The sequence below is a fragment of the Malania oleifera genome, chromosome 2, assembly GCF_029873635.1.
Source record: "Malania oleifera isolate guangnan ecotype guangnan chromosome 2, ASM2987363v1, whole genome shotgun sequence".
In the NCBI taxonomy this organism is placed as follows: Eukaryota; Viridiplantae; Streptophyta; class Magnoliopsida; order Santalales; family Ximeniaceae; genus Malania; species Malania oleifera.
In genome coordinates this window covers 132,279,859-132,293,646 of record NC_080418.1, presented here as the reverse complement: position 1 = coordinate 132,293,646, position 13,788 = coordinate 132,279,859, and the positions used below count along the sequence as shown (strand labels likewise).

At 34.7% G+C, this 13,788-nt stretch overlaps 1 protein-coding gene across 3 annotated transcripts in view; it reads left to right on the top strand.

The window, feature by feature from the left end:
• LOC131148585 (cationic amino acid transporter 4, vacuolar-like) overlaps positions 1 to 10,986 on the top strand; it is a 51,491-nt gene extending 40,505 nt beyond the window's left edge. For 2 of the 3 annotated variants that reach the window (XM_058098385.1, XM_058098386.1), the window contains exons 10-15: positions 6,842 to 7,000; positions 7,115 to 7,367; positions 8,569 to 8,677; positions 9,735 to 9,847; positions 10,332 to 10,407; positions 10,546 to 10,986. In XM_058098385.1, coding sequence (XP_057954368.1) covers positions 6,842 to 7,000; positions 7,115 to 7,367; positions 8,569 to 8,677; positions 9,735 to 9,847; positions 10,332 to 10,407; positions 10,546 to 10,702 — 867 coding nt within the window. In that variant the 3' untranslated portion in view covers positions 10,703 to 10,986. The remainder of the gene's footprint in view (positions 1 to 6,841; positions 7,001 to 7,114; positions 7,368 to 8,568; positions 8,678 to 9,734; positions 9,848 to 10,331; positions 10,408 to 10,545) is intronic. The other variant, XM_058098387.1, reaches the window with a different exon arrangement.
• Positions 10,987 to 13,788: the final 2,802 nt, after the last annotated feature.

The window sequence follows — 13,788 nt, the reverse complement described above, 5'->3', positions numbered from 1 at the left end:
AAGCTTGAGGAATCTGCTTAATACCATAAATGGCCTTATGCAACCTACATACCCTACTATCCTCCCCTTGAGCAACATATCTAGGATGTTGCTCCATATATATACTTCTTCCTATAAATCTCCATAAAGTAGGCATTCTTCACATCTAATTAGTATAAGGGCCAATTAAGATTAGTTGTCAATGAAATCAATAAACGAATAGAATTTAGTTGAACAAAATTAGAGAAGGTTGTTAAGTAATCAATACCATTTGTTTGGGCGTAACCTTAGCAACTAATCGAGTTTTAGGTGTAAAGCTGGAACATATTTGATGGTATAGACCTAACAGCACCTAACCAAATCCTTTCTAGGAGAAAGATACAGAGCTGGAAGACATTTGATGGTTAGACCTAACAACATCTAACCAACTCCTTACTAGGAGAAAGATACCAAGTCTCATTCCCTCGATTGGTCAAGGCATCCATTTCTACATCTATTGCATGCTTTGAGACAAGCTAGTAAGAACTTCAACATGCAAGGAAGCAATAGAAACAGAGGAAATAGACCAAGACCAGGCAAAAGAAAGCATAGGACTAGAATGCATTGGACTTGTGATGTCCTTTCTTGTTACCTACCATTCAAAAAATCTCAATTCTCTATTCAGTAATTGATGGGTTTGGAAAAGGAGAGGAAGTTCCCTCTAGAGTGATAAAGGTTGGATCTCCAGTATCAGCATACAAAGGGGAATTGAAAATTGTTGATGGACTCAAAATAGATTCATCCAAAGAGGATCTGAGTCATTTGACACTATAGAAATAAATTGTCCTCTAGTAAAAGGTAACATGTGCATTAGCATATCTCCTGCAAGTGTGAAAATCGTAACATCTATATCCTTTCTGAGTTTTCGAGTGCCCAATAGAGACACATCTAGCAGCAGAGGAGAGTACTTGTCGTTGATTAGAATATGGAACCATAGTTGTTAGAATCTTACAATTCATGATTCAATTCATATGATTCCTATTAACTCCACACCAAATCGATTCGAATCTTAGTAGAGAATCTAGAAACTACTGAATCATAGCCGAATCTATCGATTCACCTTGTGGATCTATGAATCAATCTAAATCTATCAATTTCACACGATTTTGGATGTATCATATCTTGACAAATCTGACTAGTTTAAAATCCCCAAAACAACATTTCTTTCTTTTTTATTACTTTTTATTTTACACGATTACCTTCCATTCCTTGTCTAAATTAGTTTTGTGCTAAAAAAGAGAAGAAAATAGAACTTTACATACCATTCTTCACTCTAGGAGTACTATGTTATTCCATTAAGAAGAAGGGGCAGAACACTCATCGGCTAAAGTGGTACTCATGTTTCATTGTGTTGTTAAGATTAAAAATGGGTTTTTGTAGTAACTTGTTTAGTTATTATCATTTTTAAGGTTAGTTATTTTTTTCTATTTAGTGCGAGAAAGAATATGTAAGAAATATTATTTTTTTAATTGTTGATAAACACCAAAAGTTCATTTTTTTAATTATTTTCTCTTGATTCCTTCCCTTAAACAACGTAAAGTTTTTATTTATTTATATTTCTTTACTTGTTCTCTAAGTTTTCATTTGCTTAGGGAAAGCATACACATGAAATATGATTTTTATATTGTCAAATTTTAAATGTATTTTACCATTTTTCTTGTTGTTTGTATATCAATATATGCATGTCATTTAGAATCAATTTTGGAAAATTATACCGAATCTTACAATTTGATTTGATTCTTGATTCCCAAAATTGGAATTTTGATTCACGATTCAAATCTCGGTTTGACAACTATGCATGGAACATAAACAAAACAAGTGCATGCAAAGACATGAGGGCCATAATAAAGAACATGGATGTTTCTAGGAAATAAACATGGGTCATGAACAGTATGTGGAAAATAAACAAAACTCATGCACCCTAAGACTTGAGGCACAATAAAGGACATGGATGTTTCTGGGTCCATGATAGAAAGGAAATTTGTCCCTGTTGAACCTTGTTGGGCATCCTGTTGAGCAAAAACATGCTGTAAGAAAAGCATCAATCCAAAAGGTTTTAGGAGCATGCTTATGAAAGAGTAGATACTGTGCTATGTCAACTAAATGTCTATTTTTTTTATTTAGTTACTCCATTAGGTGTATGTACAAATGATGTTTGATGAGTAATCCCTATGGCCTAGCAAAAATACTGAAGCTTATTTTGAACAAAGTCAAGTGCATTATCAGATTGAAAGATTTGAACACTGATGATAAATTGAGTTTTTATTTCTTGGTAGAATTGAGTAAATGCATTAAGAAATTATGCTGGTCTTTTAACAAATAGATCCATGTCATGTACGAAAAATCATCCCCAAAGGACACAAAATATTACTGACCAATCAAATTCTTGACCTTGCAACTGCACGGACCCTAAACATGTAAGTGAGTAAAACAAAACAATGATTTACCTAATGTGAGAAGGATGAAAAGTCAAGAAGCTCAGTTGGACCTGAATGAGCCATAGTTGTACTAGATGTAGAAGACTGAGTTTGGAGTTGTTGAACCGTGCAATTAAGATTGTTATACGCTTCCTGGGACATGAGATTATGTACTAAACTTTGAGTGGGGTGGCTACATATGCTTGAAGTTTCAAGACAAGAATCACCCTCGGCAAGGGACTTCTCAACCTAAGTCGGTTTCTTGTAGAGACACAATAGCAATCAACAATATGATTGTCTTTACATTTTGTGCAAATGCAAGAATTACCATGATGAACTCCTCATCCTGATATACTACCTCAGCTGCAACCACCATTGAAATCTCATCCTCCGTTTCAACTACATCCTACAAAACTTTCCTTGCCACGGTTAGAGGCTATGCTAATTGTAGATTACCACTCTGCCTAAAAGCTTAAGCCATTAGGTTGTGGGCCAGCAATGTATATCAAGTTTTAACACTCCTCGCCGCGTGTATCCCAATGGAACTTGGAGAGGTACACACATAATAGATAACACCCATCATAGGGAATATAATAATTTTTTTTTTTTTAACACTGCATACTAAACGCAGGAAATGAGACTAGAGCCCAGGCCATCCTAATCAAGGTCTTAAATTTCGATTTCGACTCAAATTTCGAAAGCTCCAAAAATATAGAAATTTCTATGGAAATTTCAATTTCAATTTGAAAAAATAACGGAAATTAGTAGTAAAGCATGGAATTCTTTGTGATATTTAAAAATGGTTAATAGACATAATAATGTAAGTTTTAGGACTAATATATTACAAGTTAAATACATCTATGTTGTGTATAAGGTGGAAATGTTGTAATATAGTCTGTATATCAAACATATTTGTAAGATAATGCAATAAAACATATTCAGTTTATGCAAATGAAATTCATAAATCATTTAAATATTATTTATTATACAAATAATGATAATTTATACATGAATGGTTAAATAAAATGTTGTTGTAAGTTTATTTTGTCATATAATTTCAAAAGCACTTGTAATAATTTTGTTTCGATAAAAATAAATAAAATAAATTAAGAGATAAATTTCACTTCAATCCTAAATTTCTCATTTGAATTTCAAGGAAATTTCATTGTATAGTTAAAATTTCAACAAATTTCATTAAAATTTCGATAAATTTTGGATGATTCATTGAGATTTTGACGGAAATTATGCAAGATGGAAATTGATTGCCCTTTTGATTTTGAGGGTGATGGAAACCAGAAATTTCGACAATTTCGTGGAAATTTAAGGCCTTGCTCCTGATAACCAACTCTAATACGATGTTAGTTTACGACTTTACCTAAAAGCTTAAGCTGTTAGGTTGTGAGCCAACAATGTATATCAAGTTTTAACACTAATCATGGCTCAACTATCATGCAAAGAAACTTGGGAAGAAAACTAAGAGCCATCTTTGGTGATCCAATGGATTCTAGTGTATGCTTTATTCGTGGATGGTGTGGATATGGATCACTGACAAAAATCTAATTGCATTTGCGGATGGGTTGAAGTTTAGGATCCAACCCAGACAAGAACTTGGCAACCAAGAAATCTCTTTGTTGCCTCTTAATCAACTCCACATTGGAACTGACAAGCTGTTAGATGTTGAGTTCTCTCACATACCCTTGAGAGTTCTATATAATCGACCTACTTGGTCATATTTGAAATTTTCTCATCTAGGTCAAAAGAACAAGTTTGATTCTTATATTGTGAGAAGCTTTCACGAAGATCATCCCATATGGCCTTGTCGGTTCTATAAAACATCATGTTTGCAGCAGATCGTGGTTCCATTCTATTCCACAACCACAGGCAATATGTCATTCTTTCTCATCCAACTTCATAATCCTTGCGGTTCAGAGAGGAGAATACAACAAATACTTGGACTATCCTTTTGTGTTAATATGTATGCATTGCCAGAAACTGCAACACTAGTTGCAGGATCCAGCCAGTTTGATGGCTGTGATTTGTTTGTTAACGGTATCAGCAGAAGATATCTTTGTAGAGGCCATCAAAACCACCCCCAATACAAGCATTTCAGAACTTCAAAGATCTAGAACTTAAAGAGGTCTCTGATGCAGAACTGGTTACAATATCCAATGAGTAATAACTTGACCACAAAGAACAGGGCAAACCTCAACAAAGCAGCTCAGGTGCTTAATAAACAACCTGGCAGTAGCTACAGGTATTATGGTCAGCAGCAACTAGAAGCAAGCGCTGACAAGAAGTGGAAATAAAGTCATTGAACACCAATCAAACTAATCAGAGACTGAACAAGGTTGCAAGCAATCAATTATGAACATGTTCAGTATCAAAACAGCATCATTATGCCACAAGAAGCCTGTGGAACAGCGGAACAGTGGCAGCAGTATACCAGAAACAAAGTATAACTGACTTCAGGTCAACAAACACTACAAACACACAGGGATTCTGTACGCCTATTTAAGAGGAAGAGTGTCCCTAAATGACTCTCAAACCAAACAGACAATCATCTTTGAGAACTGAATAGAGATTAAAAAAAAAAAAAGAGTCTCCAAAATAAACTCAGATAAATCAGATTTAGAGCAGATCAACACACTGATAACATGTTGTAGAGTTGAAGATGGAGAGAAGAAGAGAAGAACTAGTTGACAGCCAACAAAAAACTTGTTAGATCTATATGATTTGAATCCTAACCAATTTATCCAAAAATTAAAAGTTTCTGAAATGAGAATGCTAAGGTGGATGAGTGGTATAACAGTAAAAGATAAATTAAGGAATGAACATATTCGCAATAAGTTAGGCATAGAACCTATAGTAGATAAAATAAGGAGGGGGCAGCTTAGATTGTTTGGGCATCTGCAATGTAGGCCAAGTAGTGCAACTGTGAGGAGTAAGTTACCATTAGTGGCAATAGTAGTAGGGGTAGACCTAAAATAACTTGGATTGAGATAGTCAGTAAAGAATTAATAACTCTTAATTTGTTTGAGGAAATTGCCCTTGATAATTTAAATAGGCAGAAAATGATTCATGTAGTCGATCCTACCTAGTCAGACTTAAGACTGGGTTTGTTTTTATTATTGTTGTTGAAGAACAAAAAAAATGCAGCAGCCCCATGAGAACTTAAAGCAGCCTGGGAGCTGGAATATTTGAGATTGACAATAGTTACCTACTTGACGAATAAATCCCAGTTATTATATGAATCAATCCCATATTCATTCATGCTTATCAATGTTTCTTCAATGGCTCTTGAAGCCTTTTAATTCCATAAAAAGGCTTTTTTTTTTCAAAAAAAAATAAAATTCTCAACAAGAATAATTATTTTTATTTATAAATTCATTTTTTATTTAATCATAAAATTCACTAATGATTGACAAGTAACAAAACATCCAAATGCCAAAAACTTGCCTAAACTTGACTTCGTTGCTGAACCAAAAACCAGTTAATTTTTTCAGCTTCTTTTCTTAGTAATTGATTTTTTTTTTTTTTTGGGTTTGGTAACGCTTGATATACTTCATTGGCCCACAACCTAATAGCTTAAGATTTTAGGTAAGGTGCTAACCTAATATGGTATGAGAACAGGTTACTAGGAGGTCCTAGGTTTCAATCTTGTTGCCCGCATTTATTGTATGATGTTCCAAAATTATTGTATTACCTATAATGGGTGTTATTTATCGCTTGGTTATCTCTCTGCACGCTATCGGATTGCACACGCAGGGGAGTGTAAAAGCTTGATATACATTGCTGCCCCCCAACCTAATAGCTTAAGCTTTTAGATGAAGGAATAAACTAACATGGGTAAATAATAATCATAAATTAGTTCAAGTTTCTTGATATTTTGATTGGTGGCTAAAATTTGGTTGTGTTTGGGTTGTTGCTGACATTTATATTGGGAAAATCTCCGTAAGATCACCTGTGACCAACTATGCTTATGTTTTGTTTGCAACGTTTTGTGTTCCTGTAAATTTGTACTCACATGTCAATTACATTATTCTTTCTTTAAATTGAGAAAATTGAAAAAGAAAGAAAGAAAAAAAAAAAAAAAGAATTGAAATTTTGGTAGTGTTAAGATGAATTGGCTTGTTATAAGATATTCCAGTTTTTGTTTTCTAATCAAACATATCTCCATAAATATAACATGGTTTAAAAATATCCAGAACTATGCTATACTGTGCAGTAAATGAAAGACTGAATGTGGAGAGGCTTATCTCTCACTGTTGGTAGTTTCCACACAATCTATTTATTGGAAATAGATCCTGGTTAATTAACTAGCAGCATACTGTCTTTTTTCCTTATTGCAAAATAGGTGCATGTTCAACCTTATTACTTGTACTTTATCGGTGATGTTTCCTTTGCAGCCACGAGTCCTGATGGCAATGGCTAGAGATGGGTTGTTGCCTTCATTCTTTTCTGACATTAATAAACATTCCCAAGTTCCAGTCAATAGCACTGTTGTGACGGGCATCTTTGGTGCTACTCTGGCTTTTTTTATGGATATTTCACAGTTATCAGGGATGGTAAGTTAAATGATAATGAACTGGGAAGGTTTGGTTTGGAAGGTCAGTGCTGTTATATGAACATGATTTTCAGAATATAAAGATATACAAAGGAACTATATCTCTTTTGTACAGGTTAGTGTCGGTACACTACTCGCTTTTACCACTGCTGCCATTTCAGTCTTGATACTTAGATATGTTCCCCCAAATGAGGTGCCACTTCCATCATCACTTCATGAGTCAACTGATTCAATGTTATTCCTGCACAAGATGGACAGAGAAAAGCCTAAACACCCTGCTCATTTCTGTGAGGACAATAGTCAGCATTTAGATGGAAAAGAAGAGGCATTAATTGCAAATTCGCTGATTGGGAAGGAAATAGCTGGAGGTTATGCTAATTGATGCCTTCATTTCTTTTAAACTGATGTCTGCTCATCAATTTTAGTTTTTTTTTTTTTTTTTTTTTAATCAAAAAAGAATCAATACTGTAGAATTTTTTTTTAAAAAAAAAAAAAACTCAGCAAGTCCCTTTTCAACTGAAAGTTGTCAGAAATTCAAGTTCCTATCAGGATGAAGTCCAATAGTGAATGAAAATATTTCTGATCATCATTCACTGAGCACTCAGCATTTATGAAATACATTTTATCTATGCAAATAACCAGCTCACCCTTTTTCTGGGCAACTATCTTTGACGAAAATAAATAAAAAAATAAGTGCATGTAAACACCTAATACAAAATCAGGACAAAGGTTGACCACAAAGATGATTACTTCTGGCTCAAGTGAACAGTAGGGAGCATGGTAGTAGTAGTTTAGTAGACCTACCATTAGCATTTTGCTCCTTTTGGGACATTCAAATCCTTACAAGTACCTAGAGCAGTCATAGAATGGGTATTGAATGTGTCTATTCCATTATGTGAGAGAAGAGGAGTTGCATGAATAACAAGTAGAGTGAAGCTACAAAAAATTGGCAGTGGAGTGCAGCTACCAGGTTCATGCTTTTAGAAGTAATAACCATCTTCTTGGAGGGTTTTATATTTCTCAGCAGCTGTTTTTGGCAAAGGGGTGACCTATTCCAGTAGATTTCTCCTCAATTCTTCAATATTAAGAAGAAGATTTAATTTCCTATGGATGTTGTATCTACAGCGTGGACAGACTATAAAGTAGAGCCTTTTGTGTTCAATATGATACTTACATCCTGGGACCTGTTCAGAATTTGATGCTGCCTTGCAGATGACTGATGCAGCATGATGCATGGGCTGGACATGCACTCTTTATATTTTGATATCAACTAGAATATACTCACAAACATTAAAAAAAAATTATATATATATATATATATATAAACTTGTGTTTACACAATACACGTAAGTAAAAATTTCATATGCAATACACAGGACAAATTTTTTATATGAAAGTGTGTGTGTATAACTTTTGACATGTAAGTGCCCTATGTATTCTGACTTAGCAAATTAGCATTGTCCAAAATTTACATCTCCTCTGCAACCCTCATCTTTTTTTTTGTAGATGATGATTTGCACCTAATGCCAGGATGTTTTAATTGATTGGCTTCTTATTCTAATTATACAGATGAACAGAGTGATCAAAAAAGGCGGAAAATTGCAGCTTGGAATATAGCCCTTGCATGTGTGGGGGTTCTAGTCCTTGCATCTGCAGCCTCGGCTGAAGATCTTCCCAGGTCTGTGAACTTTCAAAAATCCACCCAAACTCTTACCACTCTGAAATTGATATCATAAAACACTACATGCTGTGACTTCCCTGAGCTTGATTTTGTTTTTATTCTGGAAAAATTGTGTATTATCATGAAATGATGCCTATGTTTAAACAATAGATTGCAGGCTCACAGCTTAGTGAGTTTACCTACCCAGAAGGGGGAGAAAATTTCCAATGCAGCAGTACTTTTCTGGACTCAGCGTGCAAATCGTAGACCTAGAATGAATACTTGAAATTTGACTGAAAACAGTTAGTTTTAATGGCTATAGAGTATTCATTGCACATTACAACAACCTGTGTATGTGCCATATTCACTGCTCTTTGGTGTGTGTGGCTGGAAGGAAATGCCAGGTTCTTCAAAGATGATGTTATTCCTTCTCACCTGTTATGGGTGATAGTGGAATTCTTTGCTTTGTTTCGTTCCTCCATTTAAGCTTTTTCAGGATTGTCTTTAACTCATATACTTGCCACTTTGGCCTTTAGTTCATAATTATATTGTGTTGATTTTGGTTTCCCCATTCTTTGCTATGTATTTGGGAGGATGGATTTCAAGCTTTGAATTTGGATTTGTGTGGAAATCTACAAAATTCCAAGTTCAAGGTCTGGAAACCGAAATCAAAACAGCATATATATGAATTAAAGCCCAAAATCACAAATATATGAGTTCAATTTCCTTAATATACTTCCACTAAAAAAATCTTTTTATATGATAAAAATTAAAAATTATGTAATTCACACAGTTAGATGTATAATGAAGTTTTCCCCTTATTTATTTGGTTATAAAATTAGTCAAGTTTTTACATGGCTGGGCTGAATGAAGCTTTCCAAAGTTAATCCAGCTTAGGCTAGAGTATGCTTGTTTGGTACAAGTATCTTGTCTGTATATTTTCTGCCTTATGTAGAGTTGGTGATTGATGGCTCCAGGGCACAAAGTCAGTGTCACTTATATTGCACTTGCACTGGTTTTTGTATGGCCTCTCTCCCTCTGTCTCTCTCTCATTTTGTCGGTTGCATTATGCCAGCTTTCCCCGTTCCATGTTATGCGTAATAGGCGGTGTTCTTCTGTTGTGTGGTGTGATTGTGCTTGCTTGTATAGAACAAGATGAGACAAGACACAGCTTTGGGCGCACAGGAGGTATGCTTAATTAATGTTATTGAGTTTTATAAAATTAGATATTGTGTTGTTGGATCTTGCCTTGGACTTCCGTCATTGTAACCATCTAAACCTTTTGGAATCTTTTGGAAGCAAGTTTCTATTGAAAGTGGAATTAGTCACTATTGAAACCAAACTGCCATTGACACATTCTATAAATTAGAGTTGCGCTATTATGGAAGTGAAATTAATTGCTTGAAATTTTGGAAGCATGTATGAAAGTTTATACTGTATATGGTAGTTTTGAGGGAGAAAAAAGTTGGGAACACCGGAACAGTTGATTAATGAGGTTTAGAAAACCTGATTTTGTTTGTTGCTGGCGTTAACAGTGGTACTATGCTAGACCAATATTGGTGTGTCCTTTGATTTAATCATTTTAACTGTCTGATTTTTGAAAAAATAAATAAATTCCAACTGCATGCAAGACTGCATATAAATTTCTAGATGATTCATGGACTCTCTTCAGGCTTCATTTGCCCATATGTTCCACTCTTGCCTGTTGCCTGCATTCTCATCAACACGTACTTGCTAATAAATCTTGGGTGAGTACAAGTTTTCCTCTCTCTCTCTCTCTTATGCACACATAGAGAACGTGTGCAGCAAATTAGTTTTTTTTTTTTAAATGTGTTTTTTTTTTTTACATTCTTGATCTGATAATATGTTCTTCCTTGAACTCTCAGAGCTGATACATGGATTTGCGTTTCCGTTTGGTTGGTGATAGGAGCATCAGTTTATGTATTTTACGGAAGGAAACACAGCTCACTCTTAAATGCAGTATATGTGCCCATAGCCCATGCTGATGAGATCTCCCAAACTTCATCAAACTATCTAGTTTAGTAAGGCATTTGCTGGCAGCTGCTTGTTGCAGGTTTAGATCCATTTTCAGTATTAACAAAAGCATTTCTGCTACTGTTGTTCATCTTGTTTATAGAATCCATTGAACTCTCTATATTTAGAAAGACTGATCAAGATCAGTCTCATTTGTAAATTAAACCTGATTGGGTTGGTGTTCGAACTGGGAGATCCTTTCATTGTGTAAAAACATGTAAATAGCTTAATGGCCAAAGGGTCTCTTCAGAACATTCAATAAAATTGTTTCACAGAATTCTTGCATAGAGAAACATTACTCTTTTTGTGCTTGTGACTTGTTTTTTTGTTCATCCATTTTTGGCTGTGGATAAAATTTAAAGGAAAACAGAACATTTGGTGAAATAGAGAAGTAGAATTGAGAAATGATCCCTGGAAACTAAAAAGGGCAGCCCGGTGTACAAAGCTCCCGCGTATGTGGGGTCCGAGGAAGGGGCGGACCACAATGGGTCTATAGTACGCAGCCTTACCTTACATTTTTGCAATAGACTGTTTCTATGCCTCGAACCCATGACCTCCAGGTCACATGGCGACAACCTTACTGTTGCGCGGAAGCTCCCCTTCAAATGATCCCTGGGAACTGGCAGTTCATTAATGGTTAGTGCCCATGAAAACTGGCACTGTTTTCACCTCAAGTTCTCTTGTTAAAATGCTAGGAGATGGTATGTTTTCATTTTTGTTACATCATTTCTATAAAATTAGTAATTACAGTGCATTCCACTTTTAATGTGTTTGGTTTGGTTTTTTGAAATGCTTCTGAAGGTTGCATTTAGCAGTTTAAGCATTTGACAATCTTTAGTGTTTTGCAACAGTAAGTTCTACTTTTTTTTTTTCAGTGTCTGGTAACAATCTAACTTTTGCAGTTGGTGGTTACCAAAAGATTCCAAAATTTAATTCTTTTCAATCACAATGTTCAGCAGTAATGGCAGCTGGCTGCAACTACAATTGCAACAGCGACAACAGCAGTAAAGGCAATGGCAATAGCAAACAGTTAATTAATAACATCATGTACTTCACCTTATGATAAACAAATAAATAAGAGTTTTCTGAAGCTTAGCTGCAGAGTCTGGTCTGGCTATGGCACCGGCTCTCCAGTTATTGTGCCCTTCCCTATTCTTTTTTCACAAGAGATGATTGAGGCTTTGCTTAACATCTTCAATCCACAGGTTTTAGAGTGTATGACCAAGCAATCCCTGAGGCAGCTGTTTCTGGTGAAGAGCCAACTAGACAATGTTTGGGTTTTGTACCTATCCATTTCTGATAAAGTCAGCATTGATACCTTGCTTGCGCTGAACAAAATCTTTTCTTTTGGATTAGTAAAAATATTCTTCCAGGCTGCCAGCTAAATGATACTGAGGGGATGTTTGGTTTGAAGAATTTTTAAAGATTTTTAGAAACGTGATGCCTCCCATTCTCGTGCTTGTTTTGGCGCGGGCATTTAACGCGACAATAATTCTTATATTGTTTGGTATGAAGATTTTGACAAACATCTTTCATGCTGCTCACCTTAGGTGACATGAATTTTTCATGTGTCCAAATTTTTAAGATTGAAATGCTTTGGTATTTAGCTGCCCAAGTCAAAAATATTCTTTATAATATAGTATTACAGCTCACCATTATAATGTTTACAATAAAAAGCATTTATTATTATAATATTAAAAATAGGAAATAAAAATACTATGATATCCTAATAATATAATATTAAATGGTATTATAATATAATATATTATAATCTGTGGTGTTACATCCATGCAATGTTTTAGAAGGTAAGGCATTTTAACTGCAAAGTGGAAGCTTTTGAGAATATTTTTAGATAAAAAAAAATACGTAAGTAAATTATATATTTTAAAAAAAATAAAGAAAAAAAATTATGGATATAATGTAAAAAAATAGAATTAGATATACCTTGCAAACTACTTAATGGCCTATTAACTTGAATTCATGATATAAGTCATGAGATAGCTATATTATAACAAAGCTCAAATTATTTTCATGAATTAAGATATAACTCTCAATTATTTTGCGAAGGTTGAGGTCCAAGAGTTTTAGAAAACTTTCCAGCAAATTTTAACTTGAGAGATACATAGAAGCTCAAAAAGGCGCCAAAAATGTGTCTTTTATGCAAATGCAAAAGCCTCAACAGGTAATGTGTTAGAAATTTTAAATTTTGGTATTTTAGATTGAGCCTCAAGGTGTTTTAGTCATATCTTGCCTTAAGGTGAGCTTCAATTAAGCCTTTTAAATCATTGCATCCAAGCGTAAGAGTTCAAATTATAAGAAGGATCTCCCTAACCATGAACATAAGAATGCATTCATCTTGTCCTCTACAAACTCCAATGGCTTGGAAGCTTTATATGCTGAGTGTTATTAAAAAAGATAATTATATAGATTTATAAAGTGAAATAAAAATGTTAGTATTGCTACTTTTTTCTGTTGGATTGCTCATTAATCGCTTGCAATAAAAAAGAACAAGATTAGAAAGCTTCAATTGGCCTAAGGAACTTTTCTATGTTTAAGTTAGGGTTATGATAGGGAAAAATGGAGATAATAGAAGTCGGCAATAATAATGGAAATAGTGAGTGTCTTACCTTCACCTTGCTCCCCATATACAAACTTGATTCCCTAGGTTAAATGCCTTTATTGTGGGTTACATCTCCTCAAATCCCCGTTTTTATCTTAGGGAAACCGAAGGGTCTCCCTAAGTGGCCATTTAGTCTATCTTTGAGCATGGGATGAATTTTATCCACATTAAATGTCCCCCATTCCAGAGCCTGACAAGGAATGTTTTTACCTTAAGGTATAGATTGAAATTGTTGTTCGAGTTGCTTGGGCCTTGGGATTGAGCTCCTTTAAGCTTGTGTTGGGCCTTTGAGCCAATGTGCTTCTTTCTTTCTTTCTATTTTTTAACTAGGGTGGTCTACTCGAGGCTTAAAGCGAGTGCTCCCTTTATTTATTTATTTATTTTTATCCAAACCGAAGTGGCCTACTCAAACCTAGGAGCCAAGTTGCTCCTAACCTACTCGAGCCTTTGAGTCGAGGTGCTCCCATTTTTCTTT